The sequence below is a fragment of the Mustela lutreola genome, chromosome 8 (genome assembly GCF_030435805.1).
Source record: "Mustela lutreola isolate mMusLut2 chromosome 8, mMusLut2.pri, whole genome shotgun sequence".
Lineage (NCBI taxonomy): Eukaryota > Metazoa > Chordata > Mammalia > Carnivora > Mustelidae > Mustela > Mustela lutreola.
Window position 1 is genome coordinate 140,567,688 of NC_081297.1, and position 21,841 is coordinate 140,589,528.

Consider the following 21,841-nt stretch of genomic DNA (forward strand, 5'->3'; position numbering starts at 1 on the left):
GGCATAACCAAATCTTTGTGTGTGTGTGTGTGTGTGTGTGTGTGTGTGTGTGTTTTCTTTTTCCTTTTTCGCTTAAGTTACTCTGGGTTGGGCTTCTGTCATTTGTAACAAAGAGTCTTCAAGGCTGTCCATTTCTCCCTCCGTCCATCCACCCATAAGTTCTGGCTGTATGGGTTTACATACATCACTTTCCTCGCTAAGACTTAATTTCTGCATCTGTAAAGTGGGAGTTTCATCACCTACCTTATGGGTGTTTCAAGGATTAATGGGTAACCCATGCAAGGTACCATTCTCAGGACTCCAGGCGGAGGAGGGCTCAGGAAATTTCCCTCCCGTCCTATCTTTTCAGTCTAAATCCTGCACCACCCCTGCATAGGCGTGGGAAGCCAAGGCAAGCTCCACGCCCCACCAGACCTGGGGCCTCCCGAGCAGCAGAATCCGATTGGTTCAGCCTTTATTGTTTCACCAGCATTTTTTTCAGAAGAATGATGTCATTTGAGGGCCACAGGGGATGGGAAGAGTAAAAAATAACATAAACACACCGAACAGAAATGCAGGAGGGCAGCAAGAGGGGCTGACATTGGGTGTTTGGGGCAGAGGGGTGGAAGACCAGGGGCAGTCACAGCCTCTTAGCTTTCGGCCACCAGAGAGGAGAATTCTGCAAAAGAAGAGGACAGAGAGGTGAGTCAGAGGAGGGCAGCGTAGGAGGACTCGCCGCGGCCTGGCCGCTGGGCCCCCGCACGGGGCCTCCTGTTGGTTCTCCCACCTGCTGCAGACCCAGAGTAATGGAATCAGTGAGTGTGGGGAGGAATGAATGAATGAACAAACAACGAACGGGAAATGGTGAGCCTACCGTCTCTTGTGTTTTGCTTTTTAGACATTTTGATTCCGAGGTAGTGAATACACACAGTTATATTCATGTTAGCTGTGCAGTGTAGTGATGTCATCTACCACTTCTGTATCCCACTCGGCGCCCATCCGGAGAAGTGTTCTCTTAGTGTGCCTGCCACCTCTCTTGCTCATCATTTCCCGCCACCTGCAAATTCCTAATAGTAACTACAGTGAGAACAGAGGCAGGCATCTGACGGTTTACCCCACGCCAGGAGCTATTCTAAGCACTTGATATTCAAGATCTTGTCTGACTCTGACAATGATCTTGCGATACGCACGTGGTCTTCATTCCCATTCTACAGATGAGGAAGCTGAGGCTCAGAGTCCAGCCATCTTTATGGGGCCACACAGTTAGTGAGCAGAACCAGGGCTTAGACCCAGGTCTGTTGGAGCCTCTTGGGACCTGGAGCTCTTCCTTAGCTCCTTGTCTAGTTCTTCCCCAGCTGCCTACCAGGATCACCAGCAGAATCCCAAGAAGACACAGATGGCCAGGCCCTCGCCCTAGGATTTGTGACGTAGGAGGCTCCGGGTCAGGGAGGAGTTCTTTTAGCTGTTCAGAGGGGATTCTGGTGAGCAGCTTGGTTCAAGGACTGCTGTGCGTTCTTCCTCCTCAGGGGGCCGAGATAGACTCTGGAGGAGACCAGAGCAAGTGACATCTCCACACAGGTCAGACAGGTAGGGGAGTGCAGGTGCTCAGAATGAGCTAGGCCCTGTCTCACACAGTGGCTCACGGAGTCCTGCCCATCCTTCAGGAAACTAGGAGCTAGTCCCATTTTATAGAAGGGGACACTGAGGCCCAGAGAGGAGAAGTGACTTTTCAGAGTCTCTGGGGTCCTAAGGGGCTCAGCTGGGACTCAAGCTCTGGGGTCAGGGTCTCTCTACAGGGTTTGCCCCTCCCACCCCAGGAGCGTCTCCCTGCCTCACTTCATTGGATATTAATTGATGTCAGAGATTGGTGACAGCACTAGGGGGAGATCCCATGTCCCTCTACTGAATCCCACTCCGCCTACATGAACAAAGGGATGGCCCCAACCAGGTAAGGGGAGACACAGGGGAGCCAAAGATGATCTCTTCCTTGAAGGAGCTTCTGACCTAATCAGGGAAGAAACAGTCCTCGGCAGGACAGGCTCCATGCTGCTGGCCTTCTGGCTGAATCTCCGGTGTGCCCAGCCCATTCCCACCTCAGGATCTTTGCACCTGCTGTTCTCCCCGCCTGGTGTGTTCTCAGACTTCCCACGGCTACCTTCTTCTCACTCACCAGGTCCCAGCTCCGATGTCGCTCCCCTGGGGCCTTTTCTGACCTCTCTGGTGACAGCAGTGACCCTCCCCGACTGGGATCCTTTTTGCTGTCATCAGTTTTTATTCTAGTCATATAGCACTTACCACTCTTGAAATCCTTTTGAGTGTGTTCTTGCTTATTCATTTGTTATCTGCCTCTCCCACTGGGACATAATCCTGTCTCTCTGGAGAGCGCCCACTCCCCTTCTCTCCTGCTCCATCTCACCACCTGCCTCCAAGCGCGACACTGAGGGACCGTGAGTGTTTGTGAATGGATAGAAGGCCCAGAGACTTCACTCTCACGGGGAGAAGAGGTGCACCTCTACTTAAGGTGTCACCAAAACTTCAGAGGGAAGGTGGCTTCGGGTAGAGTCCTGTGAGAGGGAGCAGGAGCCCACAGGAGAAAGCAGACTGTGGGCAAGGGATCACAGGCAGTGGCTTTTCATGGGGCAGGCTCAGAAGGCAGGAAACAAGGGGACAGGTTTAGGAAGAACCCAGTAGCCATGCTGGGCTGGTGCCTTGCGTGATAGGGCTGGCGCTCCAAACAGGCCTGCGGCCCTCAGTCTGGCTCCACCACTTATGGGCTGTGTGACCTCAGACAAATCTGGCCTCTCTGAGCCTCACTGTCATCATCTATAAAAGGAAGAAAAGTCAGCGCTGCTTCTTGAATTGGGAGATAGTCAGAAGCAAGGGGCTGGTGCACAGGAGGTCCTTGGCTCCCCCCCCCCCCCCCCCCGCCGCCGTGAGCTCCTCCTAATGGTGGGTTCCTTGCTGTGACAGTCACAGGGGCTACCACTAGGCAGTGGGGGCTTCTGAGGCCTTTCTTTGGAGTAAAAGGGGCCCAGGGAATGCTTGCCCTGTTGTTTTTCTCTCCAGGAGACCAGAGAGGACAAGGAGGAGTTTGCCGCCCTCTACCACGATGCTCTCGGAGAAGCTGTGTCCCCAGCCTGCCAGAGAGTGTGGGTCCCCAGGCAAGTCCCCACGGCATCTAGAAAGCATTGAAAGTTAGGGATCCAGGCCCTGCCTGGAAATGTGCCTCTCTGGGTGTGGGTCTGGGTGTCTGTCAGGGCAGCAGAGGTGGGGGGTGGTAGCAATTCCTTGGGAGAGACCCGTGAAAACGGAATATGAAGTGGCCTCAGAAAGGCCACCAGAAGGACGGGGGCTCCTTAAGGGGAGCAATGCCCTCCCCAGATTTTGAATGAAGCACATATGTGCCCCCCACCCCTGATCACTGTATGCCTTCTGTGCCTCGGTCACGTGCAGTGGTAGCCCTGGGGGACGCTGCGTGTGGGGTATACGGAAGCCACCGTGCTGTCCTTGCGGCTCTTCTGTAAAGCGAATGTCGTTTCCAAATAAAAAAGTGAAAAAACTAACATCAACCAAACCAAACACAGGCTCCCACCGCGGGATTAATGGGTGGGTTCCCTGCCAGGCGGAGGGACACGCCCCCGGGCTCCTTCTCTTCCTGGGGTGTGAGCTGGAATGTGGACACCACCCTCTCCTGTTCCCAGGCTGTCCCTGAGGGCAGGAAAGGCAAGTGACCTGGATGTGGGGACCTAGGTATTGACTCAAGGTGGCAGAGAGAGAAAGTCCTCTAGCTGGTCCCGAACACCCACGGGGCCGCAGGCGGAGTGGTAACAGCGAGGGGCAGGGATGGAGCCCAAACACCGAATACTCCAAAAATCACTCCCAGGGGCCAGGGACACAGTGTCCGGTTCCTCAACTGGGAGCTCCTGTGACTCTATAGCCCCTCGGTGAGTCAGGCTGCTCTTCGGAGAGGTCTCTCATCAATATTGTCCATTTTTATAGAATTTAGGAATTCTTATTTATTGAATGCCAAATGGGAAGCGTTTTACACATTATACACACACACACACACACACACACACACACACACACCTCTCGTTAAATTCTCATGACTCCTCCATGAGAGGAGAGATGCTTTCGTCTGCATTTTACAGATGGGGAAACCGAGGCCCGAGTGCGAAGTAGCTTGCCCAAGATCACAGAGCAGACGTGAGTCAAGCTTCTGCTTTAAGGCTCTCTTCTTTACCCCGGAGCTTCCCGACCTACTTTGACCTAGGTGTAGAGTGACTCATGAACCAGCTCAAATATCCCCACCCTCCGCGACTCTGTCACCTTACCCCTTCATGATACTTCGCACTCTCTGAAATGAGCTTATTTATGGACTGGCTTCCTTTTGTTGGTCTCTCCTTTACTAGAATGTAAACCCCAGGAGGGCAGGGAACCCCAGCTTGTCCACCACTGTCCTAGCAACAGAGTAGAACCTGGTGCTAATAAACAAATCGATGGACGGACAGACAGATGGACAGACGGCTCATGAATGAATCCTCCATGGGGTTCAACAAATTCCGACTAGCCTCATATAATTCTCACATTGGGCGGTGATTCCCATGTTGCAGACGGAGAAACGGAAGGCTTAGAGACATGAAGATTCAGGGTCATGCAGAAAATAAGGGACAGAGGAACGATTTGGTCGGTGGTCCCGGGTGCACCCCCTGCTTGAGTGTGGAGAGGCCGTTCCTGATTGGGCTGGGGTCCCAGGCTGCGTGCAGCAGGAACTCTCAACCTGCCACTGAATCTGGAAAACTGGCCAGGGCCAATGTAGCCTGTCCTTGGGCACAGAGTTCGCTCTGCGCCGGGATAAAGGAGATATGGGTCTGTCTGCCTGTGCCAGCTCACGGAGAGATTGTCGGGAGGGAAAGTTGGTCCTTACAGTTTCCCGACCTGCACTGACCTTCCTAAGCCTCCCCCTGGAGATCACGGTCCTGGGGCTGCTCGTCGGCAAAGAGGCATTTCACCACCTTCACGCTAGATGATGGCATTTGGTGCGATCAGCGCGAAGGGGACCAAGGAATGCCAACCAAGGGACGTTCCAGGGGCAGAAGATCAGGTCTTTTGGACCCTGAGTGGGAGGTATCTTGGACCCGTGGGTTTTCAAAAGCCTCTGAAGACAAACACCTCTGCCCACCCTGGGATCTACTCTGAAGTGGGCAGGACGTCACAAAGGCCACGTGCCCTGGCTTTTTGCAGAAACACTGCATTCTAATTTTATCCTCCCAGAAGCTGGAGCAGGGCATTTTGTAGACAAATTGAGGGCAGCGGTCACCTCTTCTGGACCTTTCGTAGGTGCCTCAGGGCAGAGCTCTTAGCAATCAGCCAATTAACAAACAGCCCTCTTCTAGGGAGGGGGAGTCTCCTCTAAAATGTTAGGTTTCTCCTTAAAGAAAAACAAATGAGCAGACATACAAAGTCCTGCAAAGTCTAGGTCACCTGATTGGCGGTAGGATGCTGGGTTGCGGAACAGGGACGGGGTGCAGACCTTGGTTCTGCCTCCTGTTGCTCTCCTCTGTGCAAGGTCAGGTCTAGAAGATGCCTTGCCAGGTCTCCCACAGGGCTTGGAGCAAGGGCTCTGGGAGTCAGCTCCCAACTCCCACTTTTGCTTCCATGACCTTGGACTAGAGCTGCTTCACCATACTGTGCCTCCATTTCCCCGCCTGTAAAGTGGAGCTCTCTGACTCATTCGAAGGAACCTGCACTAAAGCTCTTGCTCCAGGCCTGACACGTAGCCAGCACCCGGCATTTGGTAGCTGTTGTGATGCTTCTACTTGGGGTTCCTGGGTGGCTCAGTCCGTTAAGCATCCGCCTTCGGCTTGGGTCATGATCCCAGCCAGAGTCCTGGGATTGAGCCCCACATCAGACTCCCTGCTCGGTGGAGAGTCTGCTTCTCCTTCTCCCTCTGCTGTTTTCCCTGCTTGTACTCTGGCTCTATCTCTTTGTTGAATAAATAAATAAAATCTTAAAAAAAAAAAAAAAAGCTTTCTACAGCTAAACTTATGTGAAACCAAGCCTAGGAGATGCCTGTGTGCTGCCCGGCACAGAGTGAACGAAGGCCTGGCAACCGGCACCATGACATTTACTATCCTGCACGGGAGCTTTTACCGCCCCTGGCCCGTCCCCCCCCCCCAACCCCCGCCACCATTTCCTGTCCCCACCTGGCACCTGGAGCTGGATCTGATTCTTGTTCCTTCTCTTCCTGGCTGGATGACCTCCACTCACCACGCCACTCCCGTTTGTGAAGGGGCATGATAACGTCTGCTTGCCCAGCAGTTGGGAAGGCCAAACGAGCAAAGGCAGAAACATGCCTGGTCTGTAAGTTTTAGTTCCCTCTCCCTTGGAGCTCCCCTCCAACCGGCACAGCCTGGAGCTTCAAAGTGGCACAGAAATCCCGGAGGCAAGGACGTGAGCAGCAGAGGTCAGGGGGTGCCTGAAGAGCAGGCAGCTGACCTGCCCCAAGTTTCTGGCACCGTCTAACCCACTGAGTTAGGCCCCCACCTTCTGCTTGCCCATCCATGGAAACTCAGCCTCTGACCCTCAGCTTCCGAGTCTGTAAAATGGGGATAGGGCTCTGGAGAGGACCAGATAAGGTAACCAGGTGAGAAGCACCGGGCTCAGGGGGGCCCGGCACACAGCGGGAGCGCATCTAAATCAAGGCTCCCCATGGAGATGCGAGAGCCTGTGTTCCTCTGTCGGGGCCCAGAGTCCTGGGCCCCTGGGGTGGGGCAGAGAGGGTCAGGGAGATGCGAGGGCTCAGTCCTCCCCTTCCCACAGGAAGCTGAAATTAGCCTAATTAGGTCTGCCCCAGTCCCAGCACCGAGGGGATTGGACAAATTTAGAAGCCCTTGACAGGTGAGACCAGCACATGCTGACGGCCCCAAGTGAACCTGAGACAGACATTGAGTCAGTGCTTGGAACCGTCTTCCCTCCCCTCTGTCGTGATGACCAGGACGGAGGCACCGGCCCCCGGTTTATCACCTCGCCTCTAAATAGCTCCTGGGCCGGGCTCCTTATAAATTGGTACTGCAAACAGGGATCACTTTCCTACCCGGGGGAACGGGAGGCAAGGTCATCTGGGGTCAAGCCAGACGGCCACGCGGAGCGGCGTAAACAGTCCTGGGGGCTCCCTCTGTGCCAGGCCCTGCCCTCGGTGTCATCCTGTTCCATCTGTGCTGGCTCTCTTGTCCCCATGTTACCAACCGGGAAACTGAGGCCGCGAGTCACTCAGCCAGGAAATTCTAACTCAGGAGGGCTCACCTAGAGTGTGTCCCTCTCTCTCTCTCTCCCCCCGAGGTGGGGTTCTGACTCCCGCCCTGACCCACGGAAGCAGGAGAGGGATCGATGGAGAGGGGGTGTCTCTCTCCTCCCTCCCCATGGCTCCTCCTCCCAGGAAGGCAGGTCTCTAAGAGCGCTGCTTCCTCTCCCTCCGCTCCGTCATATCTAGCTGCACACAGGCCGGAGTGAGGGAGCGTCCATCCACTCGCGAATTCAAGCCAGCATCTCGCTAAGCCCAGGAACCATTTGTAACCTGAATGTCTCCAAGAAGCTGGCGGAGGGAGTGGCAGAGTCAGGAGACACAGGTTCCGTTCCGCCAAGGATTTCTGTGTGACCCCGGCACAGCTCCCACCGGGCCTCAGTTGCCACAGCTCTCAGTGGGGGAATCACAGACTCTGTCCCCACCCCGACCTCGTGGGGCCGGTGTGAAGACGCAGGGAGATGGGACAAAATGCTGTACACCTTAGGGCTCTGCCACCAGGACCGCGCTGGCTCGGATAGGCTCCTCCCGCCTTCCCCAGAAACCAAATCCCACCGGGGCTGGAGGGCTGGATGACCTCTCCTGCGGTCCCTGTCACTGTCTTCTATCTTAGACCCCATTTCCTGTCCTTCGAGGACTGGGGTTTTGAGGCGGCTTCCGAGAGAAAGTGCGCATGTGAAATAGGAGGAAAGGAATAATTTCCAGAACACTCACTTCATGCAAGAAACAGCCCTGTGAGGTGGGCATTTTTGTTCCCACTTTGGAATGAGGAGGTGGTTGCCTAGGGAGAGAAAAGGGCTTGGCTGTCTACACCACCGCATTCTGTGGGTTGGATTTTCGGCCTGACTTCAGGTGTTTTGGCCCAAGGGCTTACTCCCTCACTCCTTGCCCGCTGGACACATTAAGTGGGCTGCTTAAGGATAAAAGAGAACAGATTTTGCCAGAAGGAAGCAGAAAAAGCAAATGACCTGAGGCATGTGAGTGGAGGAGGTCGCAGTGGTCCAGCCATAATGATGATGAAAGTTTTCAGCATCAGAAGCAAAAAGTAAACCACAGGCTCTTGGGCTGGAATAGGCTGGAAGGCTTGGAAACAGGTTTCGGGGAACGAGTAACAAGGATCCTGTGTGTGTATATGTGTGTGTCTGTGTGTGTGTGAGAGAGAGAGAGAGAGAGTGTGTGTGTGTGTATGAAAGTGTAAGAGAGTATGTGTATGAGAGAGTGTGAGAATCTAGGAATGTGTGAGTGTGTGTATGAGAGTATGTGAGTGTGTGAGTGTGTGAGTGTGTATGAGAGAGTGTGTGTCTGTGAGAGAGTGCATGAAGGAATGTGTGTGAGTATGTTTGTGAAAGAGTGTATAGGAGTGTGTGTGTATGAGAGAGTATGTGTGTGAGAGTGTGTGTGTGTGAGTGCATGAGGGAGTGTGTGAGAGTGTGTGGGTGAGAGTGTGTAGGGGAGAGTATGTGATGTGTGTGCATGAGAGAGTATGTGTATAAGAGTGTGTGAGAGTGCATGAGGGAGTGTGTGACAGTGTGTGAGAGAGAGAGTATGTGTGTGAGTGTGTATCTCAGAGAGTGCGTGAGGGAGTGTGTGTGTGTGTATGAGAGAGACTGTGCGAGAGTGCATGAGTGTGTATATGAGAGAAAGCGTGAGAGAGAAAGAGAGTGTGTCTGTGTGTATGTGGGGTGTGCAGATCTTGTCCATGTGTATGTGTGTGTGTGTGTGTGTGTGTGTGTGAACACGGTGTGCAGCTCTTGTCCGTGTGTCCGGGGTGTCCAGATCCCGTCCGCAGCACTGCGGGGAGCAGTGGGCCACCCGGAGTCAGAGTGTTGGATCTGGAGAGCCTGGATGCTGATTGGCCGTGTGACTGGCTGACTGGCAAGTTGCCCCACTTCCGAGTCTCGGGTTGCGGGTCGGTGGAGTGAGGGTGTATCTCCTGGCAGCTGGGAGCTGTCGTGCAGCTGCACCAGCTCCATGAGCTAAGGCTGGGGCGCAGTGCCTGGCGCACAGGACATGCTGCACGGGCGGCAGCCGCTGGTCCTGCCAGCCTGCATGTTCCACACGGGCAGGCACTGCGAATGGAGAGCCCGGGCGGGGGACACATCTGTATAAGAGGCGGGGGACCAGGGGTCCTGGCTGGACCTCTGAACCTCCTTCTTGGCTCTGCGACTGAGTGGGCCTGCACACTGAACCCCTCAGTGCCTTGGCGTCCTCATTGTAGAAGGGGAAGTGTGATGGCACCCATCTTCTAGGATTATTATTCTAGGACCAGAGTATGGTCCCCGGGGCCCACCCAGAATTTGGTGGAAGCGTGAACACTTGGGTCCCACTCCAGACGTAAGGAATCAGAAACTCGGGTTCCGGCACAGCCCTGTGTGTTGTGAAAAGCTTCCAGAGACTCTGACGTTGGCTCCAGTGTGAGACCCACCAAAGTGAAGGGCAAACACTTGAAAAGGAGCCCTTCCCTTAGCCGGCTCGCCTGTTATTTGTGCCTGGGTTTTGCGATTGTGGCTGGGTTTGGGGGCAACCTCTACCTCTGTCCAGCTTCTTTCTCCTTTCCTGCCTTAAAACTCTCCATTACCAGCTCTGCACCAGCCTCTCAAGGGTGGACTTCGAGAATCAATCAACCACATCTATAAAAGTCTGAGCTTCCTAGAAGTAGTTGCCCCAGAGACGGGAATGCAAAGGGTTATTATTAGAGCTCTGTCTCTCTATCCCCTCCCTTCAGTCTACGGTTCTCAAGGACCTGGTAAGCATCACTCACCTTGAGAGGGCAAACGGTGGGAGATGAAGGTGGTCCTGCTTCTAGAATCCCCCAGCACCTGCTGCATGCAAGCCCCCAGCCCACACGGGTCTCCAGCCTTTGCTTGTAGACCTCTCCCTACACACCACTCTTCCTCAGCACAGCAGCCCCAGAGCTGGCCATGTATTCATTCATTCATTCATTCATTCGTTCATTCATTCATTCATTCGTTCATTCATTCAGCAAACTTTCCTTGTGCCCCTTCTGTGTGCCGGGCCCTATTCTAGGTGGTGGGGTCAGAACGGAACAAGACTAAATTCTTGCTTTTGTGGACCTGGCATCGCAGCGGGGGAGAGAGAAGCCGGCAATAAGTCAGTACATAAAACCATCTTAGGGTAGGTGCTCGCTGAACTCCATGAATGACCAGAGCACGCACAGGGCATGTGCTTCGATCCAGCACACGTGAGCTCCGATCCTGACCTTGCCTCTTCTGAGACATGAGGTTTAGGCAAAGCCCTAGACTCTCCGAGCCTCGGTGTCCTCATCTATAAAAGGAGGATAGTGATAGTATCCATTTCAGAGACAGCTGGGAAGATTCGGGGGGGTAGAATGCTGAGCACGGTGCCTGACACACAGTAAGTGCTCCGTGAGTTAGATGTTCCTGCTCTCATTATGCGAGGTGGCCCCGGGCTCAGCTGGTCCTCTGCCTAGAGGTTTATTTGCTGGGGCATCTGTTGGAATCCCAGACCTGGCAGGGACCCCAGTGACTGGCTCCTGATTGTAAGATCAGGCACACCCCATCTGAAGGCCAGATGGGGTTCCGTGACTTGCCTCGGGTCCCACCAGGAGTTGAAAGCATCCTCCTGGTGCTGGGCAGGGCTCGGAACACTTTGCCTTTACAGGAAACAGGCAGGAAAGCATCGTGGCTGAAACAGAACTTCCCAGCGGACTGCAAAGTCCTCTGCCTCCCATCTCACTGCCTACCAGGCATCGTCACCTCATCCTTCCCGGCACCCTCCAGGAAAAGTACCATGTTTGGGGTGGAGGTGAGGAGGGGAGGTATCTGAATCTTCCATTCTCAAAATTGTACCACATGGGGCTCTGCTGATTCTGGGGATCCGTGCCCCCCCAACCCGTTTCTTCTCCTGCCCCATCCTCTTTCATCTGCCCTGACCCCCAGACCGCCCATCAGGTCATCCTGAGCTGGAAAGCGCTGGCAGACACCCCTGGGTTTGCATCCAGTGTGCCTGGGGCACTGACGCTGCTCCTTCTGCATCAGCCCCTCCAACCTCCGTCCTAGGCGACGTTCGGGCAGGGTTCGGCACGCGTCACCACACTGCTAACAAGTCTCTCTCTTTTTCCACCTCCAGCCAAACAACCTTCTTGCCCGTTTCTAGACATCCCTAAACCTCCCAGCCTTGTGCCTTTGCTTAAACCAACACCTTGCCCCGAGCTCTCCCAGGAACACCCCCGGCCCCCCTCCTCTGGCCAGCAGCTTCCTGTCCTCAGCCTCCCATATGCCTCCACACCGCCGTCTTGCCCTCTCCAGGAAGCTCCTCCGCACCCCCTAGGTGTTGGCGTTCCTTTGTGCACATATACATGGAACTGTAAGCATCTTGCCGCTAGGATAGAAATAGCATCGTAGCTGCTGCTGGCCGAGAACTTGCAATGTGCTGGACGCTGGCTGCGCTTAACATGCTTCGGGTCATGGAACCTCACAGATGCCCGAGAGCCATCTGTCGTCATGCCCAGCTCATCGATGAGCAACTGGGGCTCAGGGCTGCTGAGCCTCTGCTCTGGGGCACCCAGCCAGGAAACAGGGCCTCTGGGAATAGGGTTGAATTCATCTTTCCCTCCCTGACAGCCTGGCACTGGCTTGCTACTCAGGAAACGTCTGTTGGATCTGGTGGAAGAGTTGAGTTAGCTCTTTAAGACTGGAGGTGGGCAGGGAGGGAAGCAGCCTAGGGTATGGCCCGATTTTTCTGTATCATGTAGGTTGGTAGCAGCAGCCATCCATGAAGACCCCGCCTACCGCTTCCTGCCCAGCTCCGACCTACTGGCTGCCAATAAAAAGGGGAAGCAGGTCTGGAGGTTTGGGTTGGGGTCCCGGTGAGAACCCCATTCCCAGGTGGAGCTGTCTCAGGAAGGGGCATGGGGAGATGTGCCACTCACCACTCACCGGACCCGCCAAGACCAGCCACCCATTTCTCTCCAGCACTTTCTGCTCTGACTCCTTTAAAATCACCTCCCTCCTTCGCAGCCGCAGGAGAGACAGCTGGCACTGGAATGCCGGGGGACTGGTCCTCCGGTCCTTGCCCAAGTTTCTCCATTTTAGTCTCGGGCATAATCCTTGAATCACGCACACCCACATTCAGAATCCTTTCAACTTTTCCAGAGCAATTTTGTGTCGATGGCCACTTAATTTTCATGATGAGCCCAACCAAGTCTTGGGATTAAACCGTGCACCTCACTTGCAGGGCACTAGAACTGGGTGTAGAGAGGGGCCGGGGCCAAGGTCATAGCTGGGGAAGTGCAGAGAGGAAGCAGAGCCTGGAGGGCTGGTCTTTACACTCAGGCAACAGATGTTTATTAGGTGCCTGCTTTGGGGGAGATGTGGGTTCTATACTGAATATAAAAGGATGAAGACAACCTAGTCCCTATTTTTAAAAATTTAGGTAACAAACACATATATAGCACTGACTCCTGCCAGACACTATTCTAAACCCTTTATACATTAACACATCTAATGCTCATGACAGTCCCATGGGAGAAGGACTATCATTGTCCTCAGTTCAGAGATGAGACAACTGAAGCCCAGAATAGTACTGGAGTTGCCCAAAGTCACACAGCCAGAAAGTGGTAGGGATTTGAGCCCATGAGGCCAAGCGCCCATACACAGTTTTCTCTTAGGTTGACAGGAAGGATGATTACAAGATGAGACACAACTTGCTGGAAAGGGTTATTCCAAATCCCGGATCACTCACTTCTGTCCTAGCTCTTTGAACAGGCTAAGCACCCCTGCCTCAGTTTCCCCACCTGTAAAATCGAGATCATTCTCAAGGCTGTTGGGATGCTAAGAAAGATAACGCTGCTGGGGTGTGTTCTGTGAATTCTGTGAATATTCGTTCTGAACGGAGAAGGATGCGGGATGGTGGACCGCCAGGCCCTCCTCTGTTCTGAAAGCAAAGCCCCCAAAGCAAGGCAGGGTTCAATACTCCTTTCCTTGATTCCCAGGTGGCTGTTTTTCCTGGCTTTCCTACAAGGTGGGAAGGGTATATTTGGGTGAAGCCCAAACAGGTTTTTGAAACCTGAAGTTACAGGATACCAGGACAAGATGCTGAGGATGATAGAAGGTAAGGAATTTCCATCGCTGGAATTTGAGAAAGATAGGGTCCTTGGGGATCAGTTGGCCTCATCTCCTCAGGTTACGGTTGGGAGACTGAGGCCCAGAGAAGGACAGGGACGGCCCAAGGTCACACAGCCAGTTGGGCAGAGCCGGGACCAGAATCCAGGTAAAAGTGCAGGCAAAGTTCAGGGAAAATCCCAAATTCTCCTTGATTCCTTACATAGTAGGGAGGGGAAAAGAATCTGTTCCTTTCAGGTTGTTCAAATTCAGAAAAAAAAAAAAAAATGTACCAGGTATTTTGCGTGTGTACCTGGCCAGAGCTCTCGGCCTAATGCATTGCTTTTTCCTTCTAATCCTGGGGAGTGGGAGACCCCTCCTGTCCCTCTCATGTGACAGAGATAGCTCCAAACTCTTAGCACCCGAACATCCTGAGATCCACGATGTGCTCTGGCCCCAGGTCACGGCTACTTACCATCGACCCCAATCTTGCCGTCTCCATCTTTGTCTCCAGCGGCCATCAGTGTCTTGGTTTCTTTCGCAGACAGGTCTCTGGCATCTGGGGAGAAGCCCTTCAGGATGAATCTGGGGAGAAAAGCCGGGGAGGGAGTCATGTGGAGGTCACCTTGCAGGAACAGTGTCCGGATGGTGGGCGGGCACCTGCGCAGCGGCAGCGGGCAACTGGGAGAGGCAGCCGGCAGCAGGCGTGCAGCAGCTGTGCTGCGCCAGGCTGCCTGGGCTGTGGCTGTGCTTTAACGGGTGGGCGTGCAGGGAAGGACAGGCCGTCCGCGGCGAAAGGCCGACCTCACTCCAGGCAGGGCACCTGCATTTGCTTTTTTTTTTTTTCAGCCAACCCCACGAATGCAAAAGTGTCTTCTCTGTGCCGGGGCCATGCTGGAAATGGGGGGTCACAGAGAAGGAAGCCACCCAAAAAAATGAGGAGGAGGTGGAGTGCTCAGAGAGAGACCACACAGGGTGATGGATACACTGATGGGGATAGAGAAGGGTGCTCAGAGGATGCATCCATCCCACCTGGGATGAGGGGGAAAACCAGGGAGGCTTCCTGGAGAAGGTGACGCCTGGAGGACAAGTAGAAGTCAGTGTGTATATGTGTGTGTGTGAGTAGGTAGAAGGAGAAGGTTCTAGACAAAGGGTATCCTTGCAAAATGATTTGGGGGTGAGATTGATGGGTAGGGAGGTTCCTACGGAAAGATCTCTCTCCACACCCTCCCCCTTCTCTTTAGGACGAAATTCAAGGCCATCTTGGCCAGAGAGTGATGTAAGGCACAGCTGGGTGGGGAGACATGAGCCAGGTGCATTTTCCTAGTCATAATCTTCCCCTCCTCCGCTTTGTTCTCAGGACTTCTGAATCTCAGAGTTGGTTCTGCATCCCCCACTTGTCCAGACACTGCTTTAGCTGCGCTGGTACAGAAGTGGGGGTGGGGGGGTGCGGTCTGCAGGATGGTGGAGGGTGCCTTTGAGGCAAATGAAAAATCAATGAAATAAATACTCCAGCTAGCGCTCCCTGTCTTGCACATGACATTAGGCATCCAGAAAACCTGCCTCTTCCTGTGTGTTTAATTATTAAGTAGCCTCATTCCATTAGCAATATTAAGTGGCTATAATTTAACCTAGTTAGTTGCACTTTCGGCTGCCGATTTCATTCTTCCGGAAACAACAGTGGTGAAGCACAGATATTTTCTGCCAAATGTGCAGAGAGAAGGGGCAGATCTGATGGGCCCTCAGGAGCCAGAGTCCCAACCCCCACACCCTCTCAGGCTGGGCAGTCCCTGCAGGCCTCAGTTTACCCCAGCTCATCCTCCTCAATGAAGCCGCTCTTGTCTTTATCCAGGATGTGGAACACCTTCTTTACATCATCCGGGCTCTTCTTCTTCAGGCCGACCATTTGGAAGAACTTTTTGTGGTCGAAGGAGTCGACAGCTGTGGGGGCAGGGTGGAGAGGGTCCGGTTAAACTGAGGACAAAGGCGGGGTGGTAGGGAAGGGCAGGAGGACAGGGGGTAGAGCAGTAGTTGTTGATTTGAGCAAACTGGGCCAGTGCTAGGGGATGGAGGGATGCTCCTGTCTGGGAGGGCTGAAGGAGCCCGGACCAGTGCGGATGGACGGATGTGCTTGGCCCAAGGTCACGCAGCTAGAGGTACAAAGGTAGACCACTCTGCTGTGCCCTTCACTGGGAGCAGGATAGCCTTTGGAGGCAGAGCAGCTTCCTGGCTTCCATGAAGGCTTTTGGGTGTTGGCTGAATGGGGATGGGCTGGGGATTTGGACGTAGTGTGAACATGGTGTGTGTATGTCGGGGGCAGGGGTGATCTTTTTTCTCGGCCACAGATTGTATTGCCAGAAAATCGACCAACACAGGGAAGACAAGTTTCTCTCAAGGTCATACAGGGGGAAGAGGAGGGGGAGGACCCAGAGATCCTGGCTTTGCCACAGATATCAATTCTGGTGGGAGCTGGGGGCATGTTGGAAGGCTCCCCAGGAACTCCCAGTTAAGTTTCTTTTCAGAGGGAACAAGGTTGGTCAAGGAGCCTTGGGTAGGTTATCCCAGCTCCCCTGGAAGGGTAGTCTTCCAGAACTTCTGCATACCCTGAGGAGGGAAATGCCAAGCAAAAAGGAACTGGGACGCCTCCTCTCCAATTTTCTGTGTGCTAAGCTCCCTTTCAGGAACACCGGGAAAGGGTACAATCATAGTAGTTTCGGTGTGGCAGGGAGGGAGGGGTCCTGTTGAGAGTCGTGTTTTCCCCTCAGCCTTGAGCTGAGGGAAGGACAGGTCCCCTGTCCACCTCTGCCACTAAGGAGGGGGACCAAGACCTGGAGGTGACCTTAGTTCTAATCCCCCTTCTGTTCTAGGTGACCTTGGGCAAGTTTCTGGTCTCCTCCCAGCCTCAGTTTCCCCAGCTAGGAGAGCAGAGGGAAGAAGCAGGTAGGCAGCTAAGTACTCAAGTCCAAGGCAGCTCAGAGAGGTTAGATTGCCCCCCCCCCCCCCAATGCCAGCTGCGGGAAGGTCACCCCATTCGATCGATCCTTGCCTCAATCGCTTGCGGGTCCTGGGTGCTGGTGGGGGGGGGGGGCGGGTGTGTATGGGGGGGAATGCCCTGGGCCCCAGAGAGGGGCTTGGACTGCAAAGGAGCCAACCACCGCCAGCCAAGTAGAGTCCCGTTCTGAACGAGGGTCTCCGCCCAAAAGGGGCTGCTTGGAGAGAAGACGTGCGCACCCGCGCCCCTCCAAGTGTCTTAAAGGGGAAGTATCAAGCGCCCACAAGGACCTGGAAGGTCCGCTTTGGACCCCGGTGTTTGCCCTTTGTCCGGACCCCGAGTCCTCCCAGCAAGGCACCCCTGTCTTTGGCACCAGCAAGTTTCCATTGTCCGGCAGAGCACCACCCGGCCTCCCCACCGGCTCCCTGCGCCAAGTCCCGCCCGAGAGGAGTTGGGAAATGCCGAGGAACCCCCTGCTCCGTCCAGCCAGCTCCCCACAGGATGCTTGGGCAGAGGAGCGCTCCGGAGGATTTTTTAGCCCCGCGACCTGGGGAGTGCAGGGCCAGGGTGGTGGATCAGGGGAGAGGGCTGGGGAGGGGACCGCGCTGCTCACCGGTAAAGGCCCCCACTGCCTTCTTGATGTCCTCAGCGCTGAGCAAGTCTGTCATCGACATCCTGCAACTGTTTGAGCGCGCAGAGCAAGTGCGAAAAGATTAAAAAGTGCTTTTCTCATCATTTCTGCTCATATGACCAGCGCTGCAGTGCTGCGCGCCGGGCGCACGCCCGCCGGCCTGGCGCAGAGCCAGGGGGCGCGGGGCTGGGCGCGCAGCCAGAGCCGCTCAGTCTCGCAGCGCTGCCGGGGACCCGCGGACGCGCGGACCCGCTGCAGCTCCCGCCCCGCCCCGCCGGGGGTCCTCGGGATCCCTGGGGGCCACGGCCCGGGCGCCCGGGGAGTGGGCGACCTTTGGAATTGATGGGGCGCCCGCGTCACCAGCCTGGGCTGGAGGGCTCTCCGGCTCTCCTGCTGTCAAGGGCACGCGCAGCAGCTGCGGCGCAGCTTCTCGCGTCCGTGCACCTCAGAGGATGTCCCGCCGCTTGGGAGAGAATACCCGACCGCCAGGGGCCAGGCCAACAGTCTGGTGGGCCCCTGGGTCCTACTCCCGTTCTGTCTTCCCTTCTACCTCGGCCTCCGCTCTTGTCTGTCCTGGATGCAAATTTATGCTGCAAAATCTGAGCGCTGAGGTCTGGAAACCTGAACCCCAAGGCCACTGGGAGGAGGCAGCCGGAGAGGCTTAGGCTGCTGCCCTGCGAGCCCTTTCCAGATGCCCCATCCCACATCTGGCCAGAGATGCACTGAAACCCCCCCCCCCCCCCAGTCTGACTTTCCAAGGAACTGTTCTCAGATCTCCACTACTTGCTTCCCTAGTCTCCTGAGCCACCAACTGTAATGTAGGTCCAGACTCCTGCCCTCCATGAAGCTTTTGGTCGAGGGGAGGGTGGGAGAGGCTCCTTGAACTCTTCCTGCACCCTCTCCCCACTAGGCGACCAGAAGACCCATGTCTGGGGAGAGGCTGGAACCTTCAGAACACACTTTTTAGACAAGCTCAGCAGGCTTCGTGGCTTGAACTTCTTCTCTGGGAAATGTGACACTTCCAATCTTAGGCAGCCAGAGACCAGTTGCATTCTTTCTCACAGTCTCCCCAGGATTCAGGCTGCAACCAGCAGCCTCTACAGTTTGCAGAGCACTGGACGGGGAGTCAGGATGCCTGGGTTCTAGATCTACAGCTGTGCTAAGTCCCTGCGTGACCTTGGGTTATGACCTTCTCCTTTTCTGGTTGTCTGCGTCCCTCCCTTGTGTTGATGGTGTTGGTGGTCCCTTGGGGTGGGATTTTGAGCCTCCAACGGAAGGTGTAGGCAGGTGGGCTGGGGCTGAATCTGGTGCCTCTTGGTGGGTGGCTGGGGAGAACTGCCCAGCTGCTTGAGTTCCGGCACACTTGCTGTCAACACCGTCTCCCTCAGCTCAGCCCTGGATGGCTGCCCTCCCTGGAAACCTTAGGACGACGCCACTCGGGCTGCGCCCTCTCTGTGAGTCAGCTCCTTCAGTCCACAGCCCTTCGGCTGGCTTCTAAGGAGCAGAGGCTGTGTCTCCTGACCCACTGTCTCTTGCTGCATGGCCCTCTGTGGACCCTTCAGCAGGCCCTGCTGTCCCAGCCCCCAGCCAAGCTGTTCATGTGGACGTGCTGGGCTTCTGTGAAATTATTTCAGCCCCCAGGCTCAGCTCATTCCAGGGACCTAACTGGAGAATCTGTTTCCCTAGCTGAAGGATCCTTATGTTTTACTGGTGGGGAAACTGAGGCCAGAGAGGATCAGTGAGTGGCCTAAGGACACACAGCAAGGCAGCTGGCAGAGAGAGACCCCCAGCTGGGTCTCCTAACTTGGAGTTCAGTGACCCTCATCCGTGGAGCCCCTCCCCGCTGCCCAAGACCCAGCCCTGTGAAGTCCCACCCATCTGGGCCACAGACCATACCCAAACATGGACCCCCGTAGCAAAGGCAGGAACCTCAACACAGGCCCATTCTCCCTCCTTCCTCCAACTCTCCCTGCTAGAGAAGCCTTCCATCAGCTTGACACCCTCTCTGGGCCAGAGTCCACCCAGTCAGAGCACCAGACGATGTTACTGGGGCCGGCCCGCCCTCCACAGCCCTTCCTCCTGCCTCCTGTGCCCACTCATGGGTCTCCTGTGATGGCATCATCAGAGTCCACAGACGCCTGGCTCCACCCATCTCGTTCCAAGGTGGGGAAGCTGAGGCCCAGCCAGGGGGAGGGATTTATCCCAGGTCACACCAGGAGATCGGATGGAGAGCCGGGGCATCCTGGACTCCTCAGTTGCTGACCTTTCAGTGCCCCCTCCCAGCCCCGTCCCCCTGGGGGCAGGGACGATGTGGCTGTCCCTTCCATCTGGCCTCCTCCCCACTGTATCCGACCTTCAGCCTCAGTAGCTGCCACTCACCTTGGGTGGGGGAGGAGGGCTGGAACCTGCACTGAAAGCCCCGGGCGGGTGGGAGGTCCTGCAGGGAAGTGAGCCTCGAGGTGGGATGGCCACCTATATAGGCTTCTGCTCTGGCTATTTTGGGAGGTGGCGCTACCCCCGGCCCCCGGCCCCCTCCCCTTCCGGTGTCAGGTACTTCCCAGCCTCGGTACTGGGTGTCTGTATCACATTCACCCTCCCTGGGCCCATCAAGCCAGGCCTATTAATAACCCCTGGCCCCTGTCTCCCTCCGGCACCCAAAATTGAGGCTCAGGCAGGGCTCTCCTCTTCCACGAAGCCTTCCGTGACCACTTTAGATGGCAACACTGTTTCCAGCCTCCCAAATCCTGCAAGGAAAGGAACAGAACATGTGAGCACATGAATAGAAGAGGAACTGTTTTCTGTGCATGGGGCTGGGCTGGTTTCTTATGTGTACACCACCTCCTTCCTAAAGCCTTGCCTGGTCACTCTCACGTGGGTGAGGAAACAGCACAGACACGCCAGGTGTGGTGGGAGTTCCGACTCAAAACTGCGAGCCTGGAGCTGGGTGTGGGCCCAGCCCTTGGAGGACAGGAGCTAGTGTATGGAGATACAGACAGCCTCTTCCTGTCTTTGCATTCCCATCTTTCCATCCGTTCAATGGGCTCAATTGGGGGCCAGCTTTGCTCTATAGATGGGTTTGGGGGTCTAGGAACCCCCTGAAATTTTGTGTAAAAAAATCACATGCAAATGTGCTCTTGTGAAGCACAGGTTTGTAGTTTTCATAAGATTGGCATAAGAGGCATGATCTGGCTGGCACTGGAGACAGCCATCTGGGAGGTCATGCTTGTAAAGGATGAGTGAGTGAATGAATGAATGAATGAATGAATGAATTTAACATATATTTATTGAGTATCTAGTATGAACACCATGAAAGTTTCCTTCCCTCATCCCCAATCTTAAAAGGAATCTCCAGGGCGCTGACATTATCTTGAGCGTGGTGTGAGGTGGCCCAGCCTCTCTGCAGAGTCTCTTTGGGAGAGAAGCTGCCCTAAGTCCCTCATTGATCCCTGACCCCATGGATGGAAAGAGCAGAGGGTGGGCTGGATGGGGAAGCCGCTGCCAGAGCCTGGATGCGGGGTCCACCCAGGATGTCCTGATGTAGTGGTCTGGACTAGCGTGAGAGGCACGGCAGCAGGGAGGCGTGAGAGATAGGGAACCTCTCGAGGGAGACTTTCACAGGCTTGGGGGCTGTGATGAATGCATCGGACTCTAAGTTTGTAAGCTGGGCGCTGTGCTGCTGTGGAGGGTGGCGAGTCTGGGGGAGATGATGCAGAGCTGAGAATCCTAGGATGTTAGGGCTGAGAGAGGCTCCATTGTGATCTACTACAACCTGCTCATGTAAAGGGTTAGAAACCAAGGCCAAGGTGACAGACACAAATCGTGCAGAGCGTGGTGGGCCAGCCAGGACATTCTGTTGGATCTGGGATGCCTGGGGGACATTGCGGTGGAGATGCCCAGAGATCTACATTCTGGAGAGAGGCGAGACCGAACACAGAGTTTTGGTAGTTGTCAAGGAGGTCATGGACTGGAGTTCACAGCCATGGCTGAGCTCTGCGAGGTGGGAATGAGACCGAGCCTTAAGGACTGGCCCTTAGGAAGATCCCTGGCTAGGATCTGGGAAAATAGTGTTAAGCCGGGTGTACGTTGCCTCACGCTTTCACCCTTGTCCCCCCTTATGAGCTGGGCATTGCCTTCCCTATGTTACTAACGAGGGAACAAGCCTAAGAGAGGTTAGGTCACTTGCCTAAGGTCACTGAGCAGGGCTAGGACTTAGGTCTCTCTGACCCCAAGGTCCTTGCTCCTGTCCTCTCTACTATCTTGGCTTCCTGATAAGACTAACAGGAGAGACACAGTGAGGTCAGAGCTCGTCGTGAGTGAACCCTTGGGAACCAGGCTGGCCTTCCTCTCTACACCCACGTGTCTTCTGCATGTGCCTGCGGTTAAGCAGGTCTACCTGGGGTGAACCGCATTGGGAGGGTATATGTGCTGAGAACTGTGTGCTCAGTGCTAAATGCGCGGTATTTTCTTTTACCTTCATTATGATCCTTGGAGGTTTAAGGAAGTAGCCTTTCTGGGAAGTTTAGTGACTTGTCCCAGATCACACAGCTCGGTGTCTCTTTCTCAGGTAGACCCTGTACCGCACTGGCCACCTTCTCAGACTGACTGTCCCCTGAGGATTCCAAAAATGGCCCTACCCTGCAGGTCTAAGTCCTGCGGGGAAAGGGGAGTCTGCTGCCCCAAGATCTTGATCAGGAGTCCCAGACCTGAGATTCTTTGGCTGAGGTTAGCTTGGTTCGGTCATATGCCCTACTTGAACCGGTCACTGTCATTTAGCGAGGGCTGCATCGGCCTGGGTCACAAAGCACCTTCAAGCCTGGAGGAGGCAGAATGTCCACCCCATTGGAATTACCAGA

General features: G+C 55.0%; 1 protein-coding gene across 1 annotated transcript; it reads right to left on the reverse strand.

Annotated features, from left to right (window-relative positions):
* Positions 1-437: 437 nt before the first annotated feature.
* Positions 438-19,386, reverse strand: PVALB (parvalbumin). The gene is made up of 5 exons (XM_059186867.1): positions 19,368-19,386; positions 16,971-17,038; positions 15,174-15,306; positions 13,841-13,950; positions 438-658 (listed from the first exon to the last, which is right to left on the reverse strand). Exons 2-5 carry the CDS (start codon positions 17,029-17,031, stop codon positions 630-632), a joined length of 333 nt encoding a protein of 110 aa, XP_059042850.1. The 5' UTR covers positions 17,032-17,038; positions 19,368-19,386; the 3' UTR covers positions 438-629.
* Positions 19,387-21,841: the final 2,455 nt, after the last annotated feature.